The following is a 20433-nucleotide window of genomic DNA, read 5'->3' on the forward strand; positions in this document are numbered from 1 at the left end:
TTTTCTTTATTTTTTTCTCCTTCTCTTCACAGAATCTTTTGCTTTATAAAGAGCTGTTTTCAATAAAGGAGAATATTTGTAGCTCAGGGTGGAAATAAGGGGTCCTTGGTGCTCTTTGAACTTGCTTGTTTTCTTACAGATGTTTCATTACACAAACTAGGAAACATCGCTGCTAGCAGAATTCAAAAACAAATTCATTTTTCTCTCTTTTTATACTAGGATTCTAGTCCGAAGAAGGAGCAGAGAGCATGTCCCCCTTTTGCTTCAGCTTGTGTTCCTGCTTCAAGTACTAGCACACCTATCAATGCTGTAACCAGTTGTATTCCAGCTCCAGAGACAATTTGCCTAGATGATTCACTGGACGAAGATCTGTCATTTAATCCGCCTTCACTGGATTCTGTTTCTGATGCTCTGGCTGCTATTAATAATGGGGTCAAGAGTTCTTCTGTTGTGTCCTCTGTAGACACATCTGCTTCAAGACCTCGGGCAGGGCTAAGAGAAGAGAAGTTGGCAAGCATAATGAGCAAATTACCTCTGTCATCCTCAAAAAAGATAGAGGCTGTTCAAACACAACATTCATCAAGTCTTATAGCTGGACACACAGGATCGGTACCAAAGAAATCCCAGGATTTGCTTCAGACTGGTATCTCCTCAGGCCTTATTGCTGGATCTTCAATTCAAAATCCTAAGGTTTCCTTGGAACCATTGCCTGCCAAGCTTCTGCAGCAAGGGTTACAGAGGTCAAGTCAAATACAAGCTGCTTCTTCCCAGACCCATATTTCTTCCTCCTGTAAAGGGCAAGCTACAGCTTCTCCTACTTCACAAAGGCCAAAGGATACAGTTGTGCTTGTAACCTCCTCAGAAATCCAAAGCTGTGGCTCCTCAACAGTACAAGTGGCAAAAGTTCACCAGCAGTCCATTGCCCAACAAAAATATGTGTCTCCTCTGCAAGTTACTATTAGTAAATCTCAAACCAATCCTGTGGTAAAATTAAGTAGCAATCCCAAACTTTCCTGTTCTTCCCCAGTAACCAAGACTTCAGATAAACCAGTAGTATACCGCCTTCCTTTGTCTAATGCCACCTCTGGGAGTTCCCAAATGGTTCACCCACTTGTGTCTCGGACAACATCCAGCACCTCTACCTCTAGTAATTATTTGGCCAAGGCCATGGTATCACACGTTTCTGCCCAGGGTTTCAAGCCTCCTTTCTCCATGGTTCCCTCTCCTAAACCAGCTGCCTCTCCCAAACCCCCAGCACCCAAGCCTTCTGTAACATCCAAACCTACTGCATCTCTTAAACTTCCCTCATCTAAGTCCACCTCTACAACCAAGCCCACATCCTCCTCCAGTTCTTCCAGTCCAAGTACACTAATATCCCAGAATAGTCACCCCAACAATTCCCTTCATAAACAGTCCAGTGGAGTAAATGTCAACCGACAATCTTCCACAATAAATTTACTTTCTTCTAACCGAACCTCAGGCCTTCAACCAGCAAAGAATCCTCAAGCCCCTTCTAAATTATCCAGTTCCTCAGCCTCTGGAACTTCTGGCAAAAATAACATGAGTGGAGTTGGATTAAATGTACCTATCAATAGGGGAAGTGGCTTAAATTCAAGTGGGGCTAGTAGGACTAATCCCTCTGGAGCAGCAGGAAGTGGAGCACAGGGTGCTACTAAACAGTTATCAACTCCACATAGACCATCTTCTGCCTCAGGGTCTACAGTTATACCAGCCAGTGTACAGGTATGTACTGAATCTGAATCTGAACTTAAGATATAATATAACTGTACATAGGGACTATTAAATTGTGAACTGTAGTAATGAATGCAAAGGTGTGTGGATTTAGAAATAAGTTCACTCAGTGTAATAGGATTTATTTCAACGAAAATATTGAACCTTAAATGTCTGTTTTGATACGGTTCCATATTTGATACGGTTCCATATTTAAGCTATAGTTTGTTAAACAAGTTATAATGGCCAGGTTCATACATAACAGTGGCCCATAATGGGTGAGTTTTTATTTTAACATTAAGGTAAAAAGTTTTTTAAAAACACTAAGGATTACTCGTTAATACAAATCAGGGTTGTGTTTATCAATATTCCTATAGCTACTAGAAGATGGAATTTATTATAAATCAACTTTATTTATAGCATTTTATGATAACTGACACACTGGGATTTAATACATAAAGACAAAAATTAATTTGTAATATATTTATTTGTATCTTAAGACTTTTTTATTGTGACTGTTATAAACACCATGCAGAATAAATTACTAGAAAAGCAGCAATGCAATAATTTAGATGGGTGAATTACTTTATTTATAGAATAACCCTAACCCCTTGAAAATTACAGCTACTTGAGAAGAGTTGTTTGGCTGGTAAACCTGTCCCTTTTTGTGATGCTTAAACTGAGCTTTTTTTCTTCTTCTTTTATTTCCTTCCCTATCTAGTTAACCACTTCTTGCCTCATTCCTATTAGGTTTCCTTGTCTTTGCTTCACTTTCATTCATTTTCTTGTGTAACTATCCCTCCACTTCAACCTAACTCTTTTTGATATTTTTCCTTTCTGTTTCTTGGGGCTAGATAAAGGAATGTATTTGTTCTTCTTTGTGTGTGTAAATAAGGTATTTTAACAGTTTTGAGTAAAAATAAAAACACTCTTGAGTCAAACTTGACTCAGTAATAATTACACGGACACATCCATGCATTTTTGGCAATATTATAGAAATGGGCTGCCACTGCCTTCACAAAAAAAAGTTATACTCAATTGACCAACATTTCCTAAAGTATGTACCTTTATTGAATAACAACATTTAGCATAGTTGCTGTCAAGCTTTATACTAGGACAGAGCAATAAATCTCAGGTCTCCAGAGCACTTAACTCTTTATTTAGCAATTGGTTAAACTTGGCAGAAGACTCTCAGGTACAATAGCTAAAGTAGAATCTTTATTGTAGACAAGAATTAAATGTGTTGGTGTATATAACAGTTGATTTGTTCTTTACAGTGTGAAGAAATAAATGCATAGGTGTGTACTCTAAAATTCAAACTCTAGACTTTTTCTTCCTGCCTTCTGAGTTCACGGATATTTGGACATAGATGAAATATTTTATGTGTATCTTTCTCTTTTTCTGAATCTTGAATTGCAAAATTCAGCCCTTATGATACCTTTCTATTTTCTTCTTCCTATTTCCTTTGAAGTTAGATCTTTTCTTGGTCATGAATGGCTAGAAAGTATTGTGTCCATTTTCTGTTTCTTCAACTTTGGAAGCATATGAGATTTCCAATCCCTCCTTCCATCCTATGAGTTTAGCAAGAAGGAAGTAGAATTTCCATTTCTTTGGTTGCAGCTGTCAAGAATGCCTCTTTTAAATGCTTGCATTTACCTTCCCCCATCCACTCAGCTGAACATCTCAATTTATCACATAGTAACTGATTATTCATGTCTTCTTTCTTGAAAAAGACTCACAAATTGGCTAAAGTAAGTACTCCATTGCAGACTAGATTGAAACTATATAGGAATCAAAACACCTTCTCTTTATTTGTCCAAGACTTGCTAAGTTTTCTCTACTTCTCACAGTCAAAGAGGATATTTCCAGTGGTGGGATTCAAATATGTGAACAATTGGTTCTCTGTGTAGATGCCGCTTCCGGAAGTCCTTTCTGGGCCTAGGCAACAAAAAAATAGCTGCCGGTTCTGCTGAAGTGGTGTGAACCAGCTGAATCCCACCACTGTATATTTCAAAATTTTCTTCAAAGCCATGGGAGAATAGAAGGCATGTGTTGAGAAGAACTTTGTGATTAAAGTGTTGGGCAGTCACTGAGCACTTAAGTTCTAATCTACTCTTAGCTATGGAATTTCCCACATGACTTTGGGTAGAATTCTTTCATTCCCCCCAAAAAGCTGAGAACATAACCCTGCACTTATGAATCCTGCTTTTGATGAATATGAATTTGATCAGTCAAGGAAAGACTTTCTGTTCTGCCCTTAGGAGTCTGATTTAGGACTAGCTAGATATCAAGGAAGTTTTCTGGGTGGAGAATGGAGATTGGAGGAGGGTCATAAGGTAAGAAATATTCTAGCTTACATGATAAAATAGTCTAACACTAGAAATTCAAAGGTGCATTTTTCTAGCTTAGCAGAAGGGCTACATTTATGAAAACACCAAAGACCTCTTTGCACTTGATCATTGTAGACAGCAGGATCCTCCAAGTAAATCAAGAAATCTCTAGATGCAGAATTAAAACTCCCCCCCCCAAAAAAATGTGGTTCATAATTTATTTATTTTATTTATTTATTTTATTACATTTATATACCGCCCTTTCCCGAAGGACTCAGGGCGGTTTACAGGGTAATTAAAAACAAAAATACAAAAGTTAAAAACCAAGTTTAAAAAAGATTAAATTTATCCCTGTATAAATAAAACCCCAATTAAAATAAATTAATCCTCAGCCTGGGCCAAAGAGCTCGAAGAGCCAGGTCTTCAGGCCCTGGCGGAATGAACGGAGGTCGGGGGCAGTCCTCAGCTCCACTGGCAGCTGGTTCCAAAGGGCAGGCGCCCCCACTGAGAAGGCCCTATCTCTGGGTGTTACCCGCCGGCAATCTCTAATTTTCATGAAGATCAGTGGGTCATTAACCAGTCTGGAGGCCACTGTAAAAAATAATAGAACAGAATATTTTATTTGGCCAACAAGTGATTAGACAACAAGGAATTTGTCGCCAGTGCAGAAGCTTTTGGTGTACATGCAAAGCAACAGAATAGTAATAATAGTTATAATAATAATACCAATAAGAAAGGATAGTAAAGAAGATAAGAAGGATAGTAACAATATATTTAGCCATACTACATGGGTAAATACACCTAAGACATTCGACAGTAATGAGAATTAGGTGTTCAGCAGAGTGATGGCACAAGGGGAAAAAACTGTCTCTGTGCCTAGTTGTCTTAGCATGCAATGCCATATAGTGGTGTCTATAGGGGAGGAGTTGATGTCCAAGATGTGAGGGGTCTCCTTCTGACGCTTGCGCTATACAGATCTTCTATGGAAGGAAGGCTGTTTGCAATTGTTCTTTCTGCAGTCCTAAGTATCAGTTGGAGTCTGTGCCTGCCCTGTTTGGTTGCTGTACCAAACCAGTTATAAAAATACATATGATAGATTCAATAATTCTTCTGTAAAACTGTATCAACAGCTCCTGGGGCAGTCTGAACTTCCTGGGTTGACCCAGGAAATATATTCTTTGTTGTGTCTTTCTAATGATGGTTCTAATGTTAAGTGTCCATTTCAAGTCCTGGGAGATTATAGAACCTCAAAACCTGAAGGATTCTTCTGCTGAAACTGTGCTGTCGAATATAGTAAGACAGTGGCCCTCAACCCCTGGACCAAGGCCCACTACTAGGCTGCGGCCTATTGGGAACCAGGCCGTCAAAGTGGCAGGAGAGCATACAAAGCTTCATTTGCGCATGAATGGGATTTAGGTGAAACCATTCCACCCCCCCACCAAAGCCAATGCCAAAGTCGGTGTGCAGAACCAAAAAGTAGCAAGAGGTGGTATAATAAATGGGCTACTCCTAAAATCCACTCTACAGTTTCAAACATGTTCAACTCCAGATTGTTTCAACTGCACCACAGGGCCAGTTGTTCAACTTCCTGTCTATATGCAGACTCATCACTGTCTCAAATGAGGCGAATGATTGTTGTATCGTTTGCAAACTTCAGTACTTTAGCCAGGAATCCCTAGAAATGGGGATTATTAGCTTAGAAGCAGATTCTCCCTCCTCTTTTTTAGCAGATATCTCTATAACCCAATCTGCCCTTTGAATCTAAAAGCCTGTGTTTCAATTCCTTTCCTCACATCCTGGACATAAACTGTTTCAATTCCTCCTCTCAGGACTCATTGCGTGCCAAAACAACTAGACACAGGAACATTTTTTCCCTCATGCCATCATTCTGCTGTACACCTAATTCCCACAGCGCTGTCTTATATCTAAGGATATTTACCCATGTTCTATGGCTGTAGTATTATTATTATCCTTCCCATTTTCTTTACTACTGCTTCTTATTGGTATTATTATTATGATTACTATTACTCTGTTGATTTGCAAGTACACTGAGAGCTTTTGCACCAGAGATAAATTCCTTGTGTACTTGGTGAGTAAATATGTTATATTCTCAATAGTCTCACTGAGCCAAGTTTCTGTAAAGCAGAATACTGCTGAGTTAGAAAAATTAGGGTTGTTCCTATTTAGAGAGAGAAGTTCATTGACAAACTTACATTTGACAAATCTAAACAGTTTATCCTTTGACAAACCTACATTCACTGTTGAATTATTGATTTGTTAGGTGAAGCAATGGGAGTGAAGTCCTAACCTACCTCCTCCTCAGTCTCATAGCAGCATGCTTCCTCTCCTTCACTTCCTTTGTATTCTCCAGCTACTGAATAGAACTGTTGCTTCTCTGATCATAATATCCACATAACTTCTGCCTTTGCAAAGACAGGAGAAACCAGAGGAAAAATATTCTTAGAAAATTGTCTGATGTTCATAAGCTCATTTTTGGTGTGTGTAATCTGTAGTTACAGAAAAATAAAAAAGAATGTCAAAAACAATAGCATTTCACCAAGGCTGCCATCAGTGGCACCATCTTGGGGATCTTGAATAAATCCTGAGAATTCATTTTGACAATGGAAGGCAATTTAATATTCACGACCTTTTTTCATGCAAATTAGTTTGTACGCCCCTCTCAGTTTTATTTTGGTAAAAATATGCTTTCTTCAGACATACCAAGGGTTAGGAAATTATGTAAATGAATTCAAGAATTAGTAACTGGACTTCATGTAGAGAGCTACTTTCCCTGATAGAAAAAGTTAGGATTACTCATCAGCTAAGCAAAGGGAAATATTAAACTACTAGGTGGTGTGTGGTTGTTGTGGAAGAACTGCTACATCAAAGTGACCGTATCACTTTTAACTCTCTGGAGATCCTTCAAGACCAGATTGGGTCAGCAGGCCCGGGGGTCTCAGGAGATTGAAGAAATACTGAGATTGTCCTTTGTAATTAACATGTGTTTTTTAAATTTTGTTTTAGTTTTGTGCTTTCTATAATTTTAACATTTTAGTGATGTTGTTGTTGTTATTGATCATCGCACTGTCACCCAGATGTTCAGACTGGATTTGGCAGTTTTGTCTACCTAGCGAGTCCTCACCAAGGACCTGGGATAGGCAGATGTGGATGTTTGATGGTATTACAGATATCGTCGCAGGATGGAAGCAGTTCCTAGTAAGGCCGTTTTTGCAATTGACTAATGGCGAATTTGTCAATGCCAATGGTGTCCAAGTGGTGCTCCAGTTGTTATGGGATTGCACCCAAAGCACCTATTACTATTGATACTACACTTGCTTACCTTTGACACAGTTGTTCTATTTCGATTTGTAGGTCTTTGTATTTTGATATCTTCTCCAGTTCTTTCTCTTCTATTCTTTTTTTTGGTATATATTTTATTGGTATTTTTTAATATAACATAAATCATTCAGTAATTTGTAAACAGTACTGTATGTTGTCTGGGTAACATTTATAAGACAATCTTTAACAATTGATTTCTATAATCTATATTCCATATGTTAATTTCAGTTGATTTCCCCTTTCCCCAAAGTATCTTTCTTTGCAAAACATTAGATTAAAACAATTCTCATTATTTTGATAAACAACAATTAAGTATATACTTTTTCCAATAATCCTATTTGTCACTTTAATTGCCTTATCTTAAATCTTGTTACCGTGCTTATTTCAGCTTATTTCTCCCCCCAAATTTTAAATATTCTTACTAGTGACAATTTTCTCAACAACTACATTTACATTGGTGGATTTAATTCTATTTTTTCCATATAAGCCCTCTCATACTTTTATATTTCTTAATAAGTAAAAAAGTAGAAAAAGAAAAGAGAGACAAAAAAGAGGGGAAAAAAAGAAAGAAAAAAGAAAAAAAGAAAAAAGCACTGAGATACAAAAAATAACATACGACTGAAGACATGTATCCCTAATTTAATATATATTTAAACTAAGCATTCCATTCAGTAGATGTAATCATCTAATCCTTTAACTCTCATTCAAAACACATTTTTATGCTTTTCTTAAATAACTAAAACATTTCCTTTGTTTAAATCATTTCAACTTTTTTTTACACAAAGGAAAAAGAAAAAAAACATTGTATTAATTATTAAAAAAAGAAAATTCATCCCTCTAAGAGTAATATATTCCAAAGTTTTTCCATTTCTTTAGCCATATTCAAACAAATGTTTCTTATTGTATTAGTTAACAACAAAAAATCATCTCTCTAAGAGTAATATATTCCAAAGTTTTTCCATTTTTAGCCATATTCAAACAAATGTTTCTTTTTTAAGTATTCTCTCTGATAAGTCCCATCATCTATTTTCTTGATTTTCATTTTAATCTTTTTTCTCTGGCCATTGCCTTTCTTAATCAGTATGTTTTGCTGCATCATTCGTTTCCCTGTAAAGTATTTTTTATCATTCTTTTCCTTATCTTCAAAGATGCTTGGACGTGTTGAAATATTTCCCATTTGAATTAAATCATGATTTTTTATTTTATATGGTTCCATCTTTAAGTCTCTATCCTCATAATTAGGTTCAGTCATCTCTACTGTATTTTCCTGGGAAATTTCTTGGAGTGAAATTAAGTTGGAGATAAGTTGATTCATACTCTCAAGGTTGTTCTGTATTTCTTTGTGGTTTAAAATCATTGCCCTTTGAAATTGTTGCTGCTTATCATATGTTTCCTTTTGTAAAGTATTCATTCCTTCAGATTTGTTACTCTCACTTTGTTTACACAGCTGCATTTTTTAAGAACTTTGAGGGTCGGAGGAAAAAAATTCTCACCCACCAGTAGGTGTCAGCGTTTGCTCATTTTTCAGGTCTTTCTAGTCTTTTTTTCTCTCTCTAAAGGGTAAGTTTCACCACTTCTGGTAACCAAAAGGAGGGAGTAGAATCCTCCTCCTTCCCCCCCCCCCCCCGGAGGTCTCTTATTTTGGGACTTTCTTCTTCAGGAAAATAGGTAGGATAGATAAAATCAATATTCTTACCCAGATTTAAGCATGCTGTTTAAAATCCACTTAGTTTAAAAGCTTATGGCTTCCGTTGTTTTCAGCTGTGACAACATGGAGTTAGCCAGCCTTTTCTTCTGTTGGTTTCTGGGAGGCTTCTCCTGGACCGAGACCGCCATCTCTCCTAAGTCCCTGGGATTTCCTTCCTTCATTCCATCCCTTCAGGGTTGGTTCTGGCCCCTGAGGCTTCCCAACAAAAAGAAATTTCAGCCGAAGGGTTCGGCATTCCGAATCTTCCGATTGCTCCGCTGAAAAACAGGAACCGGAAGCCTCTTTCTCTTCTATTCTGCTGTCTCAAGGCACTGCCACATCCACTATCCAGACTTTTATCTTTCTTATCAACAGTTGTTAAGTCTGGGGTGTTATGTGGCAGATGCTTGTCTGTTTGAATTCTAAAGTCCCAGACCAATTTAACTTCTTCATTTTCTATGACTTTCTCTATTTTATGATCCCATCAGTTCTTCCTTGCAGGCAAATGATATTTCTTGCAGATCTTCCAATGCACCATTATTGCTAATTTGTCATACCGCTGCTTGTAGTCAGTCTGTGCAATCTTCTTGCAGCAGCTTACCAGGTGGTCCACTGTTCCTTCAGCTTCTTTGCATAGATGGCACTTACTGTCTGTTGTCTTCTCAATTTTGACTTTTATGCATTTGTCCTTAAGGCTTGGTCTTGTGCACCTAGAATTAGTCACTTGGTCTCTTTCTTCAACTTTCCTGCTCTTAGCTATTGCCAGGTCTTGTTATTATTTGCTTTACCAGCTATTTTTTTTAATGTACTGGCCATGTAGTGCTTTGTCTTCCCATGCCTCCATTCTGTTCTTTATTTGGTCTTTCTTATAGGCCAGTTTGTTCTCTCCAGTAGTCAGTAAGCCTTCCTGACATACTAAACTTCAGTGCATCTTCATCATTGTCCCTCAGATATTTTTCCAAAGCCATTTTTTCTTCTTCAACCATCTGATGTACTTGCAACATTCCACGCCCACCTATTTGCCTTGGTAGATAGAGTCTGTCAACGTCACTGCGTGGATGAAGGGCATGATTCATTGTCGTTATTTTTCTGGTTTTCCTGTCCATTGCCTTTAGTTCTGCTTGAGTCCAGTCCACTATTACAGCTATGTATCTAATGACTGGAATTGCCCAGGTGTTGATTGCCTTCATGGTATTTCCTCCATTGAGTTTGATCTTTAAGTTCTTCTTCACTCTCTTGATGTATTCATCTCTAATCTTTTACTTGACTTCAATGTGCTTGATGTTGTCAGCTTGAAGGATACCCAAGTATTTGTAGTAATCTTCCTCAACCAGACTCTTAATGTTATTTTCATGGGTCATCTTGATTCCTTCAGTTTTCACTATTTTTCCTTGTTTGATAATAAGTGTGGCACATTTGTCCAAGCTACAAATTCCATTGCAATATCTTGGCTATATATACGGACAGTGTTGAGCAGCAATTCTATTTCAGATGATGTTTTTCCATACAACTTCAGATTATCCATGTAAAGGAGGTGGAATAATCTGGCAGATGTTTTTGATGTTTGATAACCATGGCCTGAGTAATTAAGTTTTGTTGACAGAGGAAACAGTGCAATAACAAATAGTAGTGGTGATAGTGAATCTCCTTGAAATATACCTCTCTTGATATTAACCTGTCCCAATCTCTCACCATTGACCTGCAACTGTGTCTTCCATTGTGTCATCGATCTTTGCACAAATTTTCTGTTTCTATTGACTCCTGTTATTTCTAGACACTTGATTATCCATTCATGTGGCAGAGAGTCGAATGCCTTTTAGTAATCAATCCATGCCACATTCAGGTTGGTCTTCCTTCTCTTGCAGTTTTCCAAGATAATTTTGTCTGTTAGATCTTTTGTTCCTCTGCTATTGGGGTGGTCTCCTTTTTGCTCAGGTGGAAAGAAATTGTTTTCAACTAGATGCTGTTGGACTGCATCAGCTACCACACCAGTTAGCAATTTGAAAGTTGTTGGTAAGCAGGTAATTGGCCTGTAGTTGCCTGGTGCTGCCCCTTTTGCTGGATCTTTATCAGGTAGATTTTCCCAGTTGTTAGCCACTTTTCAATTTCTCCTCCTTTTAGTATGTTGTTCAACTGCCAAACATCTAACAGTTAGATGTTTCAACCAAAAACCGTGCACTTCATCTTCACTTGGTGCTGATCAATTCTTGATCTTCCTTGCTCTTTTTTCTACCAATTCTGCTGTTATTACTAGTTCTTTCATTTCAACTTCTGTTTTATTTGCATCCACCTCTTTTAACCAAGCTGCGTCCTTGTTGTATTTCTTTGGGTTATCCCATATCTGTGTCCAGAGCCATTACTATTACTATTGTTGTTGCTGCTGTTATTAATGTTGCTGTTGTTGTTGTTGTGTATATATGGTTTTTACATATATGCCCAGAGTCATTGATTATAAGATAGGTGGTTATATAAGTGTAACAAATAAGTGTATCTTTCAACAGTCCTCCTTTGGAAAGCTTCTCTTAGGGCAGGGGTCGGCAACCTGAAAAAGCAAAAGAGCCACTGGGAACTGGTTCCATCACACATAAAAAAGTGGGAGCCACTTTTGGTTTTTGCGCATGTGTGTGCGTGGACGCACGTGCGCGGTTCCACTTTTTTTTATGTGGACGCACCTGCGCGGCGGCGACGCGTCTCCCTGGTGACGGGCGCTGGGTTGCGGCGGTGGCTTCAGCCCGGGCACCGCCAGAGCCACCCCCGGGACCTCCAAACTGTCGCCCGTTAAATGTCTCTGAGATCTTCGGGAGGTTACTATTTTCTAAGTATTTTACAGTTTTCTCTCTTGAAATTTCCTTCTTATCATATAAGTCTTTATAAAATTCTTTAACTATCTTTTTTATTTCTTCATTTTTATATTGTTAATAATCTTTCCCATCCAGCAAATTGTATATCATTTTTTTTTCTTTCTGTTTTTTAACTTTATAAGCTAACCATCTTCCCGGTTTATTGGCGTTTTCAAAAAATTTTTTGCTTCGCTCTTTTTATCTGTTCTGCCATTTTTTCTGTCCATATCTCTTTTTAAAGTCTTTTTTTGTAGTTGCCACCTCACCAAACTTAGTTTTCACATTTCCACTGTCAGTTATATTTATTGCAAGAAAAAAGAGCCAACCAACATTTGCTATCACTTAAATCACTTAAATCAGTGACGCAGTGGCTCAGTGGGTTAGGACACTGAGCTTGTCGATCAGAAGGTCGGCAGGTTGGCGGGTCGAATCCCGAGTGCCGTGTAACAGAGTGAGCGCCTGTTACTCGTCCCAGCTTCTGCCAACCTAGCAGTTCAAAAGCACGTAAAAATGCAAGTAGAAAAATAGGGACCACTACAGTGGGAAGGTAACAGCGTTCCGTGTGCCTTTGGCGTCTAGTCATGCTGGCCACATGACCATGGAGACATCCTCGAACAAGTGCTGGCTATTCGGCTTTGAAACGGAGATGAGCACCGGCCCCTACAGTTGGAAATGACTAGCACGCATGTGTGGGGGAACCTTTACCTTTTTTAAATCAGTGGTCCCCAAACTTTCTGGCTTTGTGGACTGGGGTGTGTGTGTGGAGGGGATGGTTCCATGCGAGGGTGAGGCCACATGCACACACAGCTCCATTTGCGCAAGTGGTGGGCACATGTACCCACTGCTTGCACATGGAGCTGTATACGCGCTCGTCAGCCACTTCCATGGCCGATAGTGGGCCTTAGCCTGGGGGTTGGGGACCCCTGACTTGAATTATATCATGAATTAAGTAATAAATGAATAAACATTGCTATAAATTATTGTTTCTGATGAATGGGAGAGCAGATGATGCTTAAATACATTTGGTATGCTTTGGGTTGCTTCCAAATTTAAAACATTTTTAAAATATCTATCTATGTAGTCAACAACAGGTGCATCATTACTGGCAAATGCTTCACCTTTGACTCTCATGGCATCACCATTGTCTGTAACCAGTCAGAATGTGACATCTACTCCACTGACTCCTTTTGGGATGCTGGGAAGTCTTGTTCCAGTGACTATGCCCTTTCAGTTTCCATTGGAGCTTCTTAGCTTTGGAACAGACACGGCTGGAGTGACAACCACCTCGGGATCTACCTCAGCAGCTTTCCACCATAGTCTAACTCAGAGTAAGTAAAACTGGGGTTTGGGGGCTCTTTACTGTTTTTCAGTAAATGTTTCTTTATCAATGGCAGGTTCTTTGAATTTTCTGTATTTGTTGGAAAATTAGTTTGTTGTTTATGCCTATAATTATTTCTCATTGTTTTCTTAGCTTAATTGTCTCAATTGTGATGTGGCTGCTAGAAGGTACTAGATGTCTTGGCTAGATGACTGTACAAGTGCATGGCTGTGAATAGATTTTCCAAATAAACATGTGCAAGGTGTGATGAGTTAGGACTGGTAATTTAAACTTTTGCAAATAGCGACTAATGCATGGATTGGCAATAGAAAGTGGAAGGGTTATTTTGAGATAGGTTACCTTTCCTAAAGCTACATGCCAAATTTGCATAAAATTGATTCCAGTTTTTCACTCCTTTTTAAACAGATTCTTCTTTGCTAACATTTGGAATAATTTATAATCTTTTTTTACAGACTTCATCTCGCTGATACTATGCAATTGCTCCTTATTTTGCTTCCTGTACATATTCTGTTTGGTGCTATCAAATGTATATTGTTGGTATACTTTGCAGGGACTACCATGTTTCCCCGAAAGTAAACCCACCCCCAAAAGTAAGCCCCTTCTGATTTTTTTGGGGGTGGGCCTAATATAAGCCCTCCCCCAAAAGTAAGCCCTGCAAGGACAGCCTGCCTGTGATGAGGCGAAGCCAATGGGGGAGGGGGGATCTGATCCACGGTACCTGTATACCGGTTCCTTTTTTTTAAAAGAAAATTTTATTGTTTTAAAGTTTTACATTTAAATATTTGAAAAGCAACATGGCGGCTGAGTTGGTCAATAATTCAATAACATACAAATATCTTTAGTACAGATCTCAAACTATTACATTAAATGTTTCCTCTCTTTTCTCCTTAGTATTTACTGTCTCATATTTAAATTACCGTATTTTCCGGTGTATAAGATGACTTTTTAACCCATGAAAATCTTCTCAAAAGTTGGGGGGTTGTCTTATACGCCAAGTCGTCTTATACGCCGGAAAATAGTACATAAATCAATCGAGCGCCCCCGTTCTTGCAAAGCAACTTCAAGCCTCCTTAGACCAGTCCCCCCTCCAACGTGACTCTCTCTTCCCACCCCCAAGAGGCTCTAAGCCCCTTCCCCTCCCCCTTGCAAACGCCAGACCCTGGGAGCGGCAGGAAGCCCCTCCCCCTTGCCCAAGCAGCATCTGAGCATAAGCAGATTGCGCTTGGCCGTGCAGGCTGCCGAAAGGTGGGGACTCGGAGTTCCCATGGTGGTTGCGGCTTCTGGCGTGCCGTTTGCAGAGTCTGGCCTGGAAGAGCGCGTCGTGTAAACGCAGCTCTTGTGTTTATTCCAAAGGGTGGGTGGAAGGAAAAGCCCCTTTCGGCTCCGGCGTGGCTGCAAGTCAGCAAGCCCAGGAAGGCACGCCCTTCCCTCTCACTATGGAGGAAGCAGGGCAGGCTGGCGTCGGGCGGGAGCCGGCAGGGCAGTCCTGCGCACGCGCGCGCTCACCGGATGCTAAGGAGTCCTTGGGGAGCCGTGGCAGGCGCGTCACGCCCTTCCCTCTCTAGGCGGCACCCGCGGAGCCATCCGGCGTCAGGAGCCGGCAGGGCAGTCCTGCGCACGCGCGCACTCCCCGGCTGCTAAGGAGTCCTCGGGGAGCTGTGGCAGGCACCTCACGCCCTTCCCTCTCGAGGCGGCAGCGGCGGAGCCGTCTGGCATCAGGCGGGAACCGGCAGGGCTTTGCACCATCTGCATCAGATGGTCGGACACTTGACAACTGGCATGTAAGTATTTTCCGGCGTATAAGACGAAAAATCTTGAAAATCTTCTCAAAAGTCAGGGGTTGTATTATACGCCCAGTCGTCTTATACGCCGGAAAATACGGTAATACAATTCTTATTATATCGATTAAATAAAAAATAACTTTCTTACATTTATCAATAATTTTTAGTTTATACATATCCTAGTTGTTTTAACATTTAATCTTTTTAGACAATGTCCTGGTTAATTTTTTCCAATTTTTAATTTCCCATTAATATATATATTTAATGTTTGATATTTATAATTTCCAAGTTTTAAATAACCCCAATTCCCTTTATCATAATTCATCACAAGATCTAGTGTTCAGGATACACATCTTATCTATTTGAATTCTCACCATCTTACATCAACTAATTAGTAATGCAATATAATATTCTTATTTTCTAGTAATTTCCAGATATCTTAAATTTAGTAAACAAAATTCCTCCTATTTCAACATTTAATACTTCCTGTCTTATCTACTATCTCGTATTTAACCTAATGATTTTTATTATTACCACTAAACAAAAACATATTTATTACATTCATCGATAGATTTTTAGCTTATATATATCTTAATTACCTTTACATTTAACCTTTATAAGCAAATCAATGTTCAAATTTAACTATTAATATTTATACTTCTAAGTTATAAATAACTAACGTTTTCTCTATCTCATCTCATAACAATATCTAGTATTCAAAGTACACATCTATTTGAGTACATTCTATTTTAATTCTCATGAGTAAGTCAAAACCCCAATTTTCTTCAGTCTTCTTCTGGCTTTCTGTGCCAAATCGTCTTCCATGTCCATGCTTTTTAGACATCAAACAAATCCCCTGTGGTGTTATGTAGATTGATATAGAAAAAAACCATCCAGTTGCCATTTTTTTGAGAGGACTAACACAGGGCTTTTCAACCTTTTCACCCATTGTACCACTTTTAGGATATGGCAAAATCCGAGTACCACCAGTCGCCTAGCAAGGTGTCAAAAACTTGATGACCAAAAAAACAAGGAAAAAAGTGATGAAGTACAGGTAGTCCTCCACTTACAACAGTTTGCTTAGTGACTTTTCGAAGTTACAATGGCATGAAAAAAGTGCCCCCCAAGCCACAGCCAAGCAAGACACCTGCCTGCCCGCCCGGCGGCGCTCTTCCTCCTGTCCGAGGTTTTCATTGTTGTGAGCATTTCTGTTGAGGATTGGCAGCGGGGGTGGGTTGGGGGTGTGTTTGGTTTTTATTTCCCTCGTCTGCTGGGTGGTTGCAGCATGTTTTGGTCACTTCACATGACCCTGGGACAATGTGACCGTCATAAATATGAATCAGTTGCCAAGCATCTGAATGTAAATCACAAGACCCTGGAGATGCTGCAACATTCCAGCTGATCGGCGCTTCTTCTGGGCTCAGCAAAAGCGCCAGGATCAGCGCTGAGCTGCAGCTGGAGCCTGGCGCTGATCCTGGTGCTTCTGCTGAGCCCTGACAGCCCTGCAGCTCCAGCCGTCTCTCGCTCAGGCTTGTGCGGTGCTGCCACCCGTTCAGCTCATTCCCCTCCCCCGCTACCACTTTTCTAGGATGGTCGCGTACCACCTGCCAGGTGCCAATGTACCACAGGTGGTACCCATACCACTGGTTGAAAAGCCCTGGACTAACAAATTGTCTCTATTTTTCCATCTCAACGTAGTTGTCCTGAACTGTTTATCTTGTCTTCAATCTGTTCTTCTTGATCCTCAGGTTCTTTCTGATTTATGTAGAAAGTCTTTTCCTTTTTCCATATTGTCAATCCCTTTTCTGGGTTTTCCATTGACTGTATTTGTTGATCAGTTGAATCTTCTGTCATAATCTTTAATTGTTCCACCTTTTCTGTTATATTCTGTGTAGTTGATTTTTAGTTGTAATCAAAGTATAAGTTCATATATCTGGGTTGACATCTTGTTCTTTTCTGTAACCTTATTTCATCAGTTGCTGTAAGAATAGTTTGATGAATTGCTTCCAACATAGAGAGAATCTGTTCCTGATCTTCATCCATATTCTCTTAGTAGTGTATTAGGTTAAAAGCTTTACAATCAGAGAATGCAAAAAAAGATTTTGTCACTGGATAAGGAACACAGCTGGGCTTCTCACAGCTGATGTGTCAAGGTTACATAAGTCTTATCTATTGTCTGGGCTGCTGACCAAATCTCTCTTAAGCAATAACAAATTGTAGTATCAGGTTTAGCCACAAGATGTCACCCCTACCATTTAAAGCAGGGGTGCCAAACCTCTGGCCTGCGGGCCGGACACGTCATCCGGAAGCCGTGCCCACCCCAATGGCAAAAAGGCAAAAAGGCTCCGATACATTGTTAAACGTCACGTGACGTTGCGAGTTTGACATGTCTGATTTAATGTTTTCTTTTAAATACAAAGTTTTTATAATCTTTTCAGTTTTGCTTCTTTTTTATAAGTAAAAACCCTGATCTTCAGTAAGCATAGATAATCTTTTAGTCCACAAACTTTAAAAAATAGAATTCCAATTAGGATCAAGTTCCCCTGGATAGTCAGACGCTGCTGTTTCTAGAGGGAGCGATAAAATCTCCCTTCCCTCTCCACAGGGGGGAAAGTACTTTAAGCAGCTTATGCAGGTAAAAAAAATAGTTAGGATTTCAGAAAGATAGATCTCATCCAGTCTCATCCATGCTGCTTTAAAATTGCCTGGTAGTAAGTGTGACTCTGGCTGTCTGAAGCCTAGTGACAAGCCATATTGCTATGGCCGGTCTTTCGTCCACCAGTTTGGAGGGCTGTCCTGGATCGAGTGGAAGGGCTACCGCCCTCCTGTGATCCAACGGGGATCCCCTCCTTGCTGGTCGCCTCTACAGGGCGACTTTCAACCCTTTCCAGGGTCCCCCAGCAAAGCAAAACTGGACACGGAAGATAGAGCTCACCTTCCAGATGTCCATGGCGGCCACGTCGGCAAACCCAGTATACCGGTTCCTTACTGCCGCCCGCTTTGTTCCCTGGCCTCACGGCAGCATAATTGAGCAGAAGGCAGTAAATGGCCATTTTCGTCACGGCGTGGCTGTTTGTCAGCAGACGCAGCCATTTGCCACCTCGCGTGATTCACCCAATGCCACTGCCATGAGGCTTGGCAGGTCCTCTCCCCTTCTGAGCCATGTGCCATTATACCGGTTCCCTACTTCTGCCCGGCTTGTTCCGCGGCCTCATGGTAACGGCTGTCATGGTTCCAACTATTGAAACACTTCAAATGATCTTCTGGCATTGTTTATGCTAAAAAGTCTATAATAATGAAAACAAGACGTCGGAATGGCATGAATAGATGCCAGAATCTGAATTCTCCTCCCCTGAACACATCGTATCAAACACAATTCCCTCCCTTAATTTAAATGTCATAAATCACATTCTCCAATTAGTTTAACATGCAAAGCTTCGCTTCTGTTCTATAGCACGCCATTCCTTATCTTATTAAAAACAACCAGAGTAGCATTCTCCTCCCCCCAGCTTCATTTAATTCAAAGCAAAACAGTTTAAAGGAAAAGGCTGCCTCTTATATTGTCAGAGGAAAAACATCCAATGTTTGCAGCATTGACAGTGGCATTGGGTGTGACGCGCGAGGCGGCAAACAGCCGTTTTTGGCACAATGCGGCTGTTTGCCGCCTGCCATGGACATTTGCCACCTCGCGCATCTCACCCAGTGCTGCTGCCATGAGGCCTGGTGGATCCTCACCCCTTCTGACCCATGTGCCGTTATGCCAGTTCCTTGCTGCCACCCGGCTTGTTCCGCAGCCTCATGCTAGCAGCATTTGGCAGGAGGCGGCAAACGGCCAGTTTCGGCGCGACACGGCTGTTTGCTGCCAGCTGTGGCCATTTGCCACCTCGAACATCGCGCCCAATGCCACTGCAACATGGCTCGGCCAAAAGCAGCCGTGGAACAAGTGGGCCATGTTGCCCCCTCACCTGCCCATTCTCTTCTCTATCAGAGAAGAGAACTTTGCAGCTCTGCGTGTTTGTGGGACTACCGATAAAAAAAAAAGTTCAATCAGACAATCTGATTGAACTTTTTTTGGGGGGGGTCTTACAAACATGGCGAAGTCTGAGAAGCGAATGGAGAAATGGAATGCAGCTGAAAGGCAGGTTAGTAAAAAAAATGCTTGGGGGAGGTGAGGGCATCTGGGCAGGGGCAGGCGTGGCAACCTTATCCTGCGTGGTTTTGGCAGGTGTCTGGCAGGGGGAGGGAAGCATCTGGTCCACCACCACGCTCTCGCTGCTGCATTGCTTCTCCACCCCATACCCAGGCCCCACCCCACCCCTGCACGCTCGCAGCCTACTGGTGCCGGTACCAGCAAAAAGTAAGCCCTCCCCGAAAGTAAAACACTGTCCTTACTTCAGAGCCCAAAAGAAAGTAAGACAGTGTCTTAATTTTGGGGAAACACAGTAGCAATAAATATTATTATATTGCCCATTTAAAAATTTGTGAATCCAGCTTCCACCATTTCTCCAACTTTTGCATTTCAGTTTCTGATTAATAGCACTATGTCTTTTCTAGATAAAGTACCCTATGTTGGAGCTTTTAAATTTATCTGTTTTCTTCATTTTCTTCTTTCATAGCATTTTAGTTAATGTAAATGCATGCATAACAGTTGATATATTTATTAGAAACCTGAAGTTCTGATAGATCTAATCCTTAACAACATGCTTAACAATGTCCTTTTTTAGTATTGCTGCTAAACCTTAACTTCATAGGCAGTCCTCAATTTACAACTGAGCCCAAAATTTCTATAACTAACCCAGACAGTTGTTAAGTGAATTTTGCCACATTTTACAACCTTTCTTGCCACAGTTGGTTCATGCCACAGTTAATCACTGCAGTTATTAAGTTAGTAACACAATGGTTAAGTGAATCTGGTTTCCCCATTGACTTTGCTTGTGAGAAGGTCACAAAAAATACCACATGACCCCAGGACACTGTAACCATCATAAATACCTACCAGTTGCCAAGCATTCAAATTTTGATTGCATGATCACAGTGATGCTGCAACGGTCATGTGAAAAATGGTCATAAGTCATTTTTTTCAATGTAGTTGTAACTTCAAATGGTCAGGAAAAGAATTGTTGTAAGACAAGGATTACTGTGTATGGAGTGAGCCATTCTGTTCCACTTACCAATAAATGAGAATGTTTGTAGCTCAGAGTTGAATTGGGTTTTTTTTTAATGCTCTTTGGGTTGGTTGTTTTCTTGCAGATATTTCATTACCCAACCTAGACAATACCCCAATCAAGAAACTTGCCAAACAATCTAACAGTAAACAGCTCAACCAAAGAACTTCCAAGACCACTCCCACCAACACTGACAGAGCAAGGCACTAAAATATAAACTG

At 40.3% G+C, this 20433-nt stretch overlaps 1 protein-coding gene across 11 annotated transcripts in view; it reads left to right on the forward strand.

The window, feature by feature from the left end:
- Positions 1–20433, forward strand: part of UBN2 (ubinuclein 2) — a gene marked incomplete at its 5' end in the record, with an annotated part of 87857 nt that overhangs the window by 49208 nt on the left and 18216 nt on the right. For 9 of the 11 annotated variants that reach the window (XR_014492830.1, XM_083365493.1, XM_083365492.1 and 6 more), the window contains 2 exons: positions 220–1743; positions 13009–13255. Coding sequence is in view for 8 of the 11 variants with exons in the window: in XM_083365493.1 (XP_083221619.1) it covers positions 220–1743; positions 13009–13255 (1771 nt within the window). The remainder of the gene's footprint in view (positions 1–219; positions 1744–13008; positions 13256–20433) is intronic. The other 2 variants (XR_014492831.1, XR_014492832.1) reach the window with 1 other exon arrangement.

The sequence above is a fragment of the Vipera ursinii genome, assembly GCF_947247035.1.
Source record: "Vipera ursinii genome assembly, chromosome: 6".
NCBI lineage: Eukaryota > Metazoa > Chordata > Lepidosauria > Squamata > Viperidae > Vipera > Vipera ursinii.